The sequence below is a fragment of the Olea europaea genome, unplaced genomic scaffold, assembly GCF_002742605.1.
Source record: "Olea europaea var. sylvestris unplaced genomic scaffold, O_europaea_v1 scaffold124, whole genome shotgun sequence".
In the NCBI taxonomy this organism is placed as follows: domain Eukaryota; kingdom Viridiplantae; phylum Streptophyta; class Magnoliopsida; order Lamiales; family Oleaceae; genus Olea; species Olea europaea.
The window spans coordinates 393433-408257 of record NW_019229835.1 but is presented as its reverse complement, the minus strand read 5'-3'; the positions used below and the strand labels follow the sequence as shown (position 1 = coordinate 408257).

General features: G+C 33.4%; 1 protein-coding gene and 1 pseudogene across 1 annotated transcript; both read left to right on the top strand.

The window, feature by feature from the left end:
• Window positions 1-3850, top strand: part of LOC111374349 — an 8400-nt pseudogene extending 4550 nt beyond the window's left edge.
• A 10047-nt stretch (window positions 3851-13897) lies between these two features.
• LOC111374348 (glucuronoxylan 4-O-methyltransferase 3-like) lies at window positions 13898-14731 on the top strand. Its single transcript, XM_022997002.1, has one exon. It carries the CDS (start codon window positions 13898-13900, stop codon window positions 14729-14731), a length of 834 nt encoding a protein of 277 aa, XP_022852770.1.
• Window positions 14732-14825: the final 94 nt, after the last annotated feature.

Below are 14825 nucleotides of genomic sequence, written 5' to 3'. Positions count from 1 at the left end.
TTTTTTTTTTTTTAATATTGTCCAGTCGCACTTCATTTTCTTGTTTGTTTACTCTCAATATTGAAATTAAAGCTGCTAAAATCTTCTTCTAATTGTTTTCTCCGAATTTCCAACTCCCTAGTCTTATATATAGTGTACCAAAATGCACTTCACTAGGCTCTTATTGAGCACCGAATTCGCCAAAAGCTTTTCTGATATAAAAAAGATAGTGATATCGAATCACATAATTCTATAACTTGTCACAAATATGTCAAACGCACTAGGCATCAACTTATCTTTCTAATACTAGACACCATACAGCACTTCACATTAAGTTATGAGATGATTGTCTACCAACGAAATGACCGAAAATGAATTTTAAAAAATAATTAAATCATACGCCCCGAGTCTCAAAATATGACACAATTTGATACAAAGGTCGCCATTCTTTCAACTACCACAAACTAAAATATTTCATAAAAAGTGGCCATAATTAGAAAATGAAGATCTTTTTCATAAATTATTTTCCTCCACAAGCCCAATCAAAAAAGAGGGAAAAAAACTGAAATGCTTGTTTGAAAATTAGCATACTACCCAGTCAACTAATTTACGCGTAAAACCTAATCGATTGGTATATGACTAAAATAAATTATTTATTAATTACATATATAGTTGTTTGACATATGTACAGAATTTTTTTTGAAATTAAAAAAATTAATTTTTAGAAGGATGCTTCACGTATAGGGCAGAGGGCCTCTACTAGGACAAATACAAGGGGCGGGCCAGTGCGATTTTTTTTTTAATGGGTTCGACCTGCCCTCTACAGTGAGGAGGCCTTACAGGCCCTTGTATGAATAGTGCCCTACGCTTGAGACATTATTCTAATTTTTTAACATCTTAGAGCAATGTTTTAAAAATGTAATAGGATACAATTAATCTGTCTCGACAAAATTGACGTGCGATATCATTAATGAGTTTTGCTTGCTTTAAAGGCCCTGTGGTCACAAGGTCTGTACAGATTACTCACAAATCATGAGAGGTGAGAGAAATTTTCTTTTCTTTTTTTTAAATAATCACCCATTCCCAATTCAATGCAAGGACATGAGAGTGCATGTGAACACAGGCCTGTACGAGGCAAAACGCATTATTAATATGTTGTTGAATAGTAACCACATGTTTCCGTGCAAACCGTACCAAACAAGCAAAGGAAAAAATGGAGGAAAAAAAAAGAAAAGAAGCAGCTGTATCATCTCAGTTTTTCTTTTTCTTTAATGCTCCTCCGTACCACAATTCTTCGATAATGACTCTTTTATTCTTCCACTTATAATAATCGAAATAATGTTTTCTGAGGCGCCAATCTATTAAATTGTAGCAATTAGGTCCTCCATCTATTAATTTGGGAGATTAATCTTCTCTTTCATTTTTGTAATATCTCAATGAAGAGGCCCGACAAAATAAGGAAGTACATTATAAAAGTTTTAAGATCTATTCTTGAGCCAAAATATTGTTGCTAGGACCGTTTCATAACCTTATTTAGGTCTTAAAATGATGATTCTATTTCTCTCTTTATATTAAGTTAAGGATAGATACATTGTCGCCATAATATTTTTATTTTTTCACCACATTTTAAAAATTGACTAAAACAAGCATATCTTAAATGACATAAATAACCATAAACACCCATATTTTATTCTTTCTCTCCGTCTTTATATACAAATTAAAAAAAACATAATCTGTATGGTAAAATTTCAAATTGAAATTAATCCTCACCTATGTCAATGATTTTTTTTCTTTACTTGTGAGAATGAATGTGATTGAATTTTAAACTTTTAGGCCCCGTTTGATTGCACGAAATTTTCCATGGAACTTGGAATTCGAATTCCAACTTCCACTTTTGGCCTGTTTGATTGACAAAATTTTCCAGGGAATTGATTTTCCATGAATTTCTAGGTACAACACCTTAAAGCGTGATTTTCCACCTTTTTTTTTCCTAGGGGATAGGTGGTTTTTGGTTTTCCACCTTTTTTTTATTTCATTTTTTTGCTTTTTTTATTTTATTTTTTAATTGTTGGCAATGGGAACAAATTTTAGGAATAATTGTAAAAGAGGATATTCCTGAAATTGACAATTTCCACGTAAAACAAAGTCAAACGAACATCAAAAAATACTTTTACTTCAACATTTTCCACGTGAAAAATTTATACAATCAAACACAATAATTTACAATTTCCATGAAAACAATTTCTAGGTAATTCAATTCCTTGAAATTCATTTTCTTTCCATGTAATTTTCCTACTTGTAATCAAACGCACCCTAAGGGTTTTTCCTTTATTAGTTAGATACTCTTTCTTTTCTTTTTTTTTTTTTTTAATATCTTCAGTGCGTTCTTATACTCGTGCTATATATTTTGGCTTGCTTGACCTGCAAGCTCTTTTCTCTATGTATCACAATATGGACTTGTATACTCAACTTTACAAATTTGTCGTGCCTTCTAGGATACAATGGCAAGAAGACCTCCGGATCCCCAAGAAGAAATTTTCAGGAAGTTCGTGGTTACATTGAAGCTGTTCTTAACAGTCTTGCTGCCAATGTCCCCAAGGTCAGTTGTAAATAAAAAGCTTTTATATGGTTTCCTATGTGAATCTTTTTGATGTATGATTGATTTACTTTGATTTCAGGCAGTTGTTCTTTGCCAAGTAGAGAAGGCCAAAGAAGACATGTCAATTAAATTGCACGGTTCTGTCAGGTTAGCAGTTAGTACTTCATTTTAACTTTTTCATGCATGCATCCAAAACACAACCTTATTTGTCTTGTATCTTCTCCCCTGTTTATTTTGATTGTTTCAACAATTTGACTTCATTTAATATGAATTCATAGTGCCCAAAGTACAGCAAGAATCGAAGAGCTGCTTATTGAGGACCAGAATGTAAAGTGCAGGAGGGAACGTTATCAGCAACAATCTTCACTTCTTTCCAAGCTTGTTAGGCAACTTAGTATTCATGATAACCGGGCAGCAGCAGCCTCGAGCTTCTCCAATGATAGTGAAGCAGGTAATTTTTAGCTTGTTAACCTGCCCCTCCTGATAAGGAACTATCAAATTCCTTACGAGTTTTGACTGTTGCTCCTTCATGAGCAAATAGTTGGTTGGACTGATTTAATTATCAAGTCGGTGAAGAAATATTGGAATTAGGTGAAATGCTCTTGATTCAACTGCGATGACTGAATTAGTGATATGTATTTTTCTGGTTGTGATTGTCAAGATATTTGGGATAACTGGCAGTGTTCATATCAGGAGATGAGCACATAAATAGAGTGAGCAACCAAAAAGGATATTGGAAATTATCTATGATATTCAACTGTATTTTCCCGAGAGACATTATTATCTATTATTCGAAATATGGGGTATAAGAGCAGTTCTTTTTCATGTAAAACTTCTTGTCTCCTTGTTTCCTATTGCAGAAAGCAGTCCAACCACAGCCAGCCCGTCATCAAGTGATGACTGGAGATCCGCATTTGATTCTGCAGCCAACGGTCCATCTGATTCATATGGAGATTCTAGATCTGATGGTAACAGTCGCTGGTACAGTGCCCCTGCCCAAAATAGTGATGTGAGCTCTGGCTCCAACTCCAGCAGCCGTCGGACCCCTAATTGTTTGCCATCGGCTCCTCCCTCGTCTGGATCTGCATATAGATTTTAGATCAGTTAGATAAGTTTAACAATTGGTTCATGTATTTATGTTTTGTGGGGGCTTCTTGACCATTTTATTGAGCTCTCATGAAGCCCATATGTTATAGGTGATATATAGAATTGGCTGATACAGATGCTTGCAGATAAATATTGGAAATCAATGTTCGTCTTTTATAGTGTTCACATTTGCTAAAAATTTTGTGGTGGATGGCAATTTTATTTAGGGCTGGACATGGTCCGGTTCGATTCTAAGAGAAGCCCATATGTTATAGGTGATATATAGAATTGGTTGATACAGATGCTTGCAGATAAATATTGGAAATCAATGTTCGTCTTTTCTAGTGTTCACATTTGCTAAAAATTTTGTGGTGGATGACAATTTTATTTAGGGCTCGACATGGTCTGGTCTGGTTCGGTAAGAACCGAACCGAACCGACCCGATCCGAAATTTTCGGGTATTTAGTAAGTGGAACCGTCGGGTCCAAATTTAATTATGGAACCGTTCGGGTTCGATTCCATTCGGTTCCGTATTTTTTAATTAAATTTTTTAATATATACAAAGTTACATTAATTTAATTTATGATATGTTTAATATTAGCTCTTACAAAATAACGTAGTCCAATTTTATGTGTCTTTTACGTCTTTCTTTGCTGAATTTTTCATAAATTTGATTATTAAAATTACAAGAAGAGAAAGATAGCGAGCTCAAAATAATTAAGAGAGATGTTGTAGAGTTTTAATTCGATTTTCTCCAGTAGAAACGACACTATAATAGAGTAACATATTTGGATAAAATTGAGGTCAATTTGATTAAGCTGATTTTGAACTGAAAATTAGAAATAGAAAAATCATATTTTGTGATTTAAACTAAATTAACTAGTTAACAAATTTATCTAGAAAAAATAAAATAATTTTGCTTATTTAAAATAAAAAAATTAAGGAGATTCGGTTCTTTGGATCTTGGCCTAGAACAAAAATCGAACCGTACCCGTCGGTTCTTGATTCAAATACCCGTTCGGTTATTTAATTTGAGAAGAACCGGCGGGTTCGATTCGGGAGTTTTGTCCAGCCCTAATTATATTTGAAAATTTCTTCTTTAATTTCATTGGATCCTGCAAATGTTGTATGTTTATTGGATAAGTATTGACAGTATCATTACTACATTAGTCCGAGTTGAGAGTAAAATATTTATTATTTAAGCAAGTTTTATTCATTTATCAAACATTCATTTATTGAGGTTTTATTGTATAATTAGTAGAACTGGGTTTGAGTAAAAACATTGATGAGAATAACAGAAGGGCGTGTTTAGTATTGCACAATGGTTTGACTCGTCCATGGTTTCTTTGTAAGAGTGAAAATTCTTGTGTGTTGATTTCCCTCAAAATTTAATGATCTAATATTCATAGTCAAGCTGTGTGAGATGGTGCATGTTATTTCAAAACATTCAGATCTAAGGATCGATTCGTGCAAAAATAATGAAAATTGCGAAAAAAAAAGAAACACAGAACATAGATGTGTTTTTGCCCTAGGAAGGGCCCGGACGTTCAGTCGTGAGATTTAGTCACCCGTTGAGCATCTACCAAGAGATTTAACTTGAAATCCACTAATATTAACCAAGAATCAGTACAAAATGTACGAAGAAATTATAAATTTCTTCGAGTTTTTCTCGCCTCTTTTCAACTAGAAAATACTCACAACTTTCAATTTCTATTGACTGTACTGAACAATCAAAAATCTTCCCTAAGAACAAACAATTCAACCACAAAGATCGATTACAAATTTATAGCGAGAAAACCATATCTTTCACTCAGGAAAAAAGGGAAAGAGACGAATAGACTAAAAGAAGAATCCAGAATGTGAATCATGCCAAGGTCAAGTATATATCCATCCATACCAATAGTCACGATCAAAGGGTTGGAATGTAGCCACGTGGACGGCACATTCACATCCCTTAAAAGGCAAAAGCGTATTTACACAAAACACGTTTTATCAGAAAAAGTCAACAACCAGGTGTAAGTAAATGTGGCCTAAACAGATTACGACACAACAAGCCAAGACTTAGCGAGGCAGCCCAAAAGTATCAACAATCTCCACCTTGCTGAGCTAAATCTTGGTCTTTACTAATGGATCTCTTTACTAAATCAGTTGGCTTCATTTGCTCTAAGTACTTGTAAAAACCAAAAATAAAATAAAATAATAAAAAAAATTAAGTCAGTTCAACATTACCATTGAGAAATACTTAGAGTTCTAAATTTATCACTCCCTCATTTGATATTTAGAATCTTCAAGCAATTTTTAAATTTGTTTAGAGGCAGTACCTTAGTCCCCAAGTCAAAAGGATTGAACTCTGTAGGAAACTTAACCAACCTGATTAGACCCTTTTCAACCATATTTCGCACAAAATCAAAGTTTATGTCTACATTTTGGTTCTATCATGATATACAGGGTTCTTACTAAGGTGTATTGTACCTTGATTATCAGTGTAAATACTAACAGAATTATTTGCAAAACCAATTTCATTCAATAAGCCTCTTAACCAGATGCTTTCTTTAACAGTATCACAAGCTGCAATGTATTCAGCTTCTATAGATGATAATGCAATTAGTTTTTGTAGCTTTGACTTTCAACTTACACATTCATCACACAAAGTAAAAATATAGGAAGATGTGGATCTTCTCCTATCCAAGTCACCAGCAAAATCTGAGTCTGTATAACCCTTTAATGTTATCTTTTCATTACTTCTTTTATACATTAAACCTAAATCAGATGACCCTTTTAAGTATCTTAACATCCATTTTATTGCAAGCCAGTGAGTTTCACCTAGTTTAACCATGAACTTACTTAAAATACTAATTCCATGTGCTAGGTCAGGTCTGGTGCAAACCATGAGATACATAATAGAGCCTACAGTGTTAGCATAAGATACTTTTTTCGTTCTCCAAAATTCATCATCTGTTTTAGGTGATTGTTGACTAGACAATTTAAAATGATTAGCAATAGGAAGAGTAACAGGTTTACATTTAAAGATAAAAAAAAAAAATTCAAGAATTTTCTTCACATAAGACCCTTGTTTCAACGTTAATTTGTAATTATCTCTATCTTTTTCTATTTCCATTCCAAGAATCCTCCTAACTTGTCCTAAATCTTTCATTTTAAATTCAGATTTTAACTTTGATTTGATAAAATCAATTTTAGTTCTATTATGACAAGCAAGCAACATATCATCAACATTTAATAACAGATATATGGATTCAGGTCCACCTGAACCTTTATCGAAGAGACAGGAATCATAATTACTTTTCACAAAGCCTAAAGTCAGCACAAATAAATTAAATTTCAAGTACCATTGCTTGGGAGCTTGCTTAAGCCCATAAAGAGATTCTTTCAGTAAGCAACTTTATCAAATTTCGATTTAACTTCAAATCCTTTAGGCTGATTCATGTATATAGTCTCATCGAGATCACTATTAAGAAATGTTGTTTTGACATTAAGTTGATCTAATTCCTAGTTAAAGTGAGCAGTTAGAGCCAATAAGATTCTGATTGTAGTATATTTGGCAACTGGGGAAAATATTTCATTGTAATCCACTCCTTCTCTTTAAGTGATACCTTTGGCAACTAATCTAGCTTTATACCTCTTATTTTCTGAATTTGAATCTCTTTCTTTGATTTTAAAAATCCACTTACAGTCTACAATCTTTTGATTTTTAGGTCTATTGACCAAAATTCAAGTTTTGTTTTTAATGAGAGAGTCCATTTCCTCATTCATAGCTTTCTTCCAAAGCTTAGAATCAGGGAAAGTAATAGCTTCATCAAAAGATGTATGTTCGGAATTTAAGGTGTCAAGTCCAGGAAATGGAGTAACAAATTCTTCATTATTGAATCTAGTGGATGGAATTATGGTTCTTCTTTCCCTATCTCTAGTTAGCTGATAATCAACAAAAGTATTATCTGCAGATTCAGATTCATTTTCAAATTCATCTTGCTCATTATTTATTTCAGATTGAGAATGCTCCATCTCAAAAGAATCATCTTTATTAACAGCATTTTCAGTTTGAATTTCTAGGATGGTTTCATTTACTAGTGCAGATTCAGAAGTTTTAGGGCCTACAAATTTAATACAAGTCATGTCATTCTCATTAAAAATGACATCTCTATTGACTATAACTTTAAAACCATTTTGGCCTTTAACCCAAAGTCTATAACTTTTGGTTTCCTCTTCATAACTCAAGAAATCACATTTTTGGGATTTAGGCTCAAGTTTGCCTTCACTTTGATGGGAATATACGGCACAACCAAGAATTTTGAGTTTACTGTAATCAGGTGTTTTTCTAGACCATAACTTTTCAAGGACTTGAAAATCAATAGCACCAGATGGACTTCTATTTATCGTGGTTGTATTTAGGGCTTTACCCCATAAAAACTTTGGAAGTCCAAAACTATACAACATACACCTGACCTTTTCCAATAGGGTCCTATTCATACTCTCAGCAACACCATTTTGCTAAGAAGTGTATGTTACAGTTCTATACCTTAGAATTCCAAACTCTCTACAAAAAGAGTTAAATTCAAAGTTGTAGAATTCAAGTCCATTATCAGTTTTTAGTACTTTGATTTTTTTGTTAGTTTGATTTTCAATCATAGATTTCCGTTGTTTGAAAATTTGAAAAGTTATAGACTTTTGTTTTAAAAGAAATGTCCATATTTTTCTTGAAAAACCATATGCTATAAGTAGATAGAACTTAAATCAACTTAGGGTACTTACTGATGCTGGACCTCACAGGTCAGCATGTAAGTAGTTCAGTATAGAGGTGGATTTATGGGTTCCTGTTTTAAAAGGTAGCCTTTTCTATTTTCTAATTATACGGTTTTTACAAAAGTCCAACTTTTCAATATTATCCTTTCCAAAAACATCTAAGTTTATTTAAAATAATTAATCCATTTTCTGAAATGTGTCCCAATCTTTTATGCTAAAGTAAAGATTTGTCAAACTCATAGTTTGAGGCAGTGGTACACTGACTTAAAACAAGTTCGGCAGAGACAGTGTAAATTCCATTTATTTTAGGAAAGGAGAGGAATCACTCTTATATTCCCTAGAGTTAAGCTTATAAGGCCCTTGTGAATGGAGATATTATATTTCTTATCCAACTCTCCCAAAGAAATAAGGTTCCTTTTAAGTTCAGGGACGTATCTTGTATTTTTTAATTCAAGAGTATAATTGTTATCTAACAACAACTTAACTTTACCAATACCCTTTATTTGACAACTCATGTTATTTTCCATCTGAATTTGTCCTCCATTGAGGTCAACAAACTCAGAAAACTATTCTTTTATGGGGCACGTGTGAAAGGTGCAACCAGAATCAAGGATCCACTCTCTTGAATCTTTTTTAGTGGTGCTAACAAGAACCACCCCCTGAATATCAAGTTCATTCTTGCAAGCTACAACTGCAGAGCCATCAAAATTGTTTCTATCTTTCATGTCTTAGATTTTCTTAAAGCAATCTTTTATTAAGTGTCTTGATTTGCCACAATAGTAGCATTCTCTGATCTGGGTCTTGTGGTTCACATGGTTCTTGTTCTTATCTTTGACCTTATAATTTGGAAATTTTCTTTTCTTATGAGGATTAAAATTGTACTGGTTTTGTTTCTCGTTGTGGTTCATTTTTTCTTTTATATGCAGTCTTTCACTAAACTTAGAGTCTTTTGACTCAACTTTTATTTCAAGCTCCTTATTCCTCAAGGCTCATGTTATTATATCTACTGTGAGCTCTTGCCCCCATATTCTAAGGCATTCTAATGTCTCTATATTTTTCACTTAGAGAGTTTAATAAGGCAACCACTTGTTGGTCATTAGAAAGCTTCTCATCACAGTTATCTAGATCCTAAATTATTTTAGTGAATTTATCAAGATTTTCTTCTAGGCTAGATGAGATATCAAATCTGAAATTGTAAAATTGCCTCAAGAGATAACACTTACTAAGCATGGATTTAGTCAGGTAGAGTATTCCTAATTTGGTCCACAAGGCCTCAGCAGAAGTGGTTTCTCCTACTTTCCTAATCATACTATCAGATAGGTAAAGAAAAATAGTACACCATGTAGTATCATCTAATTCTTTCCTCCTATAGGTACTAATTTTAGCAGTCCATGACTCATCAAGGGCAGCAGGACATCTTTCGTACAATAGCGAGGCTCTCATTTTCTGGCCCCAGAGATTGAAATCCCCAACACCATTCCATGTCTCTATTTCAAACTTATATGCATTTGACATGTTAATAGGTATTGATGCAAACATGCAATTATACAACACATAGTGTATAAATGATTCAGGCAGATAGTATAAGTAACAGATAGACAGATTTCTTAACTAGATAAGAGTATACAATTATTCCTATTTATCATGCAATTCACATGAAATTAAATGTTAATTTTGAAAAGGGATTAAGGAGTGGTAACCCTTTGAGTCCAATGCTCCCTCAGATTTCCAGACCTGCACATAGATCTTGGACAAAGGAAAGCAGGGGAAGATACTTACCTTAATAACTGATTCCAAGATTAACAAGAAACACTGATAAATTGTAGAGCAGGTTCAAAAATATACCAGAACTGAAATTTTAAAATTTCAGTATGAGAGATAGCACGAGAATACCAGGAGAGAAGCAAGACTTTCAATACAGGTGCAAGAAATCAATGAGTTACTAAAACTCGATGGGAACCCAGCCGAAATCAGAGCGAGTCAACTCAACTCGCCAAACACAGTACGAGTCAGACCACTAAGGCAAACTCATTTGTGAGTCAACTCAAAAATTTCCAAAACTCAGTAACGAAGAACAAATCTTTTGCAAGATCGACCGATCCAAAGAAAAATTCCAGAACCAAGTAATAGATCCAACCAACAATTGAATTGTGAGTGTAACACATAATATCCATTTCTCTCCAAACACCATTTTTGCACTTTAAACTCAAGAAAAATTACAGATCTGAATTTTTTTTTTCAAGAAAACGTTTAATAGAAAAATTAGGGTTTCTTAAAGAAAAAAAAAAGATTTCAAAAATAAAAAATGGTTTCAAAAAACATGTGCTCTGATACTAATGTTATTTCAAAACATCCAGATCTAAGGATCAATTCGTGCAAAAATAATGAAAATTGTAAAAAAAATGAAAAAACAAAGAACACCATATATATTTTTGCTTTAAGAAGGGCCCAGATGTTCAGTCGTGAGATTTAGTCACCTGTTGAACATCTACCAAGAGATTTAGCTCGAGATCCACTAATATCAACCAAGAATCAGTACAAAACGTACGAAGAAATTATAATTTTCTTCGAGTTCTTCTCACCTCTTTTCAACTAGAAAACACTTAAAACTTTCAATCTCTATTGACTGTACTAAACAATCAAAAATCTTCCCTAAGAACAAACAATTCAACCACAAAGATCGATTACAAATTTATAGAGAGAAAACCATATCTTTCACTCAGGAAAAAAGGAAGAGAGACGAAAAGACTGAAAGAAGAATCCAGAATGTGAATAATGCCAGGGTCAAGTATATATCCGTCCACACCAGTAGTCACGATCAAAGGGTTGGAATGTAGTCACATGGACGACATATTCACATCCCTTAAAAGGCAAAAGCGTATTTACACAAAATACGTTTTATTAGAAAAAATCAACAACCCGATATAAGTAAATGTGGCCCAAATAGAATACGGCCCAACAAGCCAAGACTTAGTGAGGCACCCCAAAAATATCAACAGTGCCAGGACCAGTTGCAAGATGTTTTATAATATTTAATTTAGCATAGAATACTCCTATTTTCTTTCGGTTCCTTACAACGTGGCTTTTATTCTTGTTTTAACAAGCGCCTTCAACAAGGACGCACCTGATTCTTTTAATTACACACACACACACACACACACGTGCGTACTCAGGTTTGATTCATGTCATTACATGATGATGCAGGCTATATTCTTAACAAGTGATAATTTACAGTATATATTTTCATATAATATGAAAATATCTCTCGACCTAAGAGACGAGTAGGAAGATATTAATTATGAGAAAATGTACATTTATATGTGAACTTGGTGAAGATAGAATTCTGTACCTGAACTGATTTATTGTTCTTGATGGTTGTTTGAATCAAGGATTTGGTGAATAATGTCAAAAGAAATGCAATGATGATATACGAGATATAACGTTTTTCAGCATTTTCTCTCTTATGGAATTTTCGACTTCTTTTTCTTCTTTTTTTCCCCTAGAAAATAGTGTTTTTGTTCATTTTACGACCTACTTTGACACACTCATTACAGGATTTCAAATGAGGTTGAAACATAGCATTCTTAGTACTAATTTGAAGTGCTTATATCTAGTTTTTTGCTTGTTGATAGCGTGCGAAGCGATCAACCGTAGCAAAAGTTACGACGCATCAAATTAGGTCATTCTAAACTAATATTTCGAGAATATATTAATTTTCAAAATTTGCTTATGATCACATACTATCTGAATCCATAAATCGTCTACATCATCTAAAAGCTCATTTCAGGAACTACATCGTAGTTATATTGAATGGTCCAAACGGATATCGAAAATAGTTAAATTATGTGTCAAACATATGCCTTAAAAGAGACGTTTAACTCATCTTTTCTTTAAAAATTTTCAATTATTTCATTAACGTTTGTTATTTTTGCACGATAAATTTTTCAATATAATTTACATCATTTTATTAGGAAATTTCATAAAATATAACGTAAAAATTTTGAGGATAATTTGAATTGCTTTCGAATTACTTTTGCATTAAATTTAAATTTCATTTATTTCCTAAATTAAATGTGAATTTTATTTCAATTCATTCATTTCCTACATTTCAATTTGATTTACTTGCCGTTAGTTTAACAATTGCCAACGAAATGGTAAACAAAACTATACAAGTAGCAAAATTCATATGATAATATTGATAATGATATAATTATTTTTATTAATATTGTATTGTCTTAAAAAAATTACACTTTAAATTTTGATCTCACAACATAAAGTGTGAGTCCACCCTTGAGCTTGCACAATGATTTAGTGAAACATGGCATAAATTTCAAGTGGAATAATTTTATCAATTTCGCTACATGTACATTAACTTTGATGAATGATATTCTTTTGAGTTGACAGTTTTTATACATTGATTTTAACAACACTTTAAATAATCAATGATACGAATTTTGACTACTCATACAATGTCAACAATATTATCATTTAGAAATGTACATCTAGATTACTTCTAAGGTCCTGTTTCATTCTCATTTTCATCACAATACATTTTTATCTTCTTTTTAATCATACATTCTTCATCAAAATATTATTACACGTAAATAAATTTTTTTTTCATTAACCCATCATTCATCAATCTACTATGGCATTGAAAGCACATACGACATCATGGAGGTACATCGGGAGAGGAGGGAGCAGGGAAGATCACAGGTAGCCTCAGGAGTACGGACTCCCAATCACCCTAAAAGCGACTAGGCCTAAGGAAATAACTTTTACAATGCCATGAAATGCATTTAATGATACAAAATTTTGTGTTCGTGCATTGTGTTTACTTATGGATTCCCTAGCTGATAGCTCTGGAACATGAGCTCTGAAGGATTTTGAAGCTCAAGATACATAGCTATATATTAGTTGGGGCTATGCTTTGGAGGCTTGCTTTGATTCTATGCTTCTCCTCTCCTCTTTGAGATGTGGATTTTTTGACAACAGGCGCTTGAGGCATCCGTGTGTGTCTATATATATATATATATGCGCGCGCGCGTGTTTCTAATGATCAATTACTATTGTTATATTTGAGCTAATGAACACTACAAAATTACATATACTTGGAAAGTTATTTTCCCTTCTATGGATGTCTACCCCTTCTAGCTAATACGTGATGTATTTGTACATGATAAGAATATGGTGAAGATATTTTTGCACGTTGTTTTTTCAGATTTTTTTTATTCTCTGATCATTTTCCACGTTTATTTGTAGAGGATATTTTTTCCTCCACTAGGAACAAAATTTAATTCTCAAAAAAATTTCTTCTTGTGGTTTAGGCAAGCAAAATATCATATGGTTTTCATTTTTCTGAATGGAGAAATAAATCTTGCCATTTATTTGCAAGGACCTTGTTCTTCTATAAGTAATGTTTCAATCGAGCAAATTAGCAAGGATTTATAGTCTTCAACAATCTACTTGTCAAGAAACATGAAGTCCAAGAACCAGCCTTCCTTGATCAACCTTAAGCTTATGGTCCTCTCCTTTTTCTTTCTCTTAGTTCTCTATGTGATTCTCAGATCGAATTATTCATCTTTCCAGCCAATCAAAAGATCATCATATCCGTCATTCTTATCGATTTGCAACAAAATCCCTCCCTCTCTAGCCACATCCCTTGTTCACTATGCAACTACAAACGTGACACCCCAACAAGACTTGTACGAAGTCTCTAGAACGTTGAGAGTCCTCGAAAAGAAATCACCGTGCAATTTCTTGGTTTTCGGGCTTGGCTTTGACAGTCTCTTGTGGGCATCACTCAATCATAGGGGGAGAACCGTGTTTCTCGAGGATGACAAGAATTGGATGAAAATGGTCAAAAAGCAAATGCCGTCACTGGAAATTTACCATGTTTCCTATGAGACCGATATCAAACAGGCTGATGAGTTGTTATATAAAGGCAAGTCAGAAGAATGTAAAGTGGTGGGTGATCCAAGATCTTCGAAATGTCCACTTGCTATAAAGAATTTTCCAAGAATAGTGTATGAAACAGAATGGGACGTAATTATGGTGGATGCGCCGGTAGGAAGCTATAATCGAGGACCAGGGAGGATGAATACCATATACACAGTAGGGTTATTGGCCAAGAATAAAGAAGATGGAGAGACAGATGTTTTTGTGCACGATATTGAAAGGAAAGTGGAGGACACCTTCTCCAGGGCTTTTCTCTGTGATGCTTACATTACTGAGGAAATTGGGAGATTGAGACATTTTAACATTCCTAGTCACCGTACTATTGCTTCTTCTCGTACACCTTTCTGTCCGTAGAAGAGGTGATGTGCCGAGGTCTTTTACCTTTTTCTTTCTTTTATTTGAGACTTTTCTTGTATTTTCCCACTTTGCTTTGATATTGTTTGCCCAA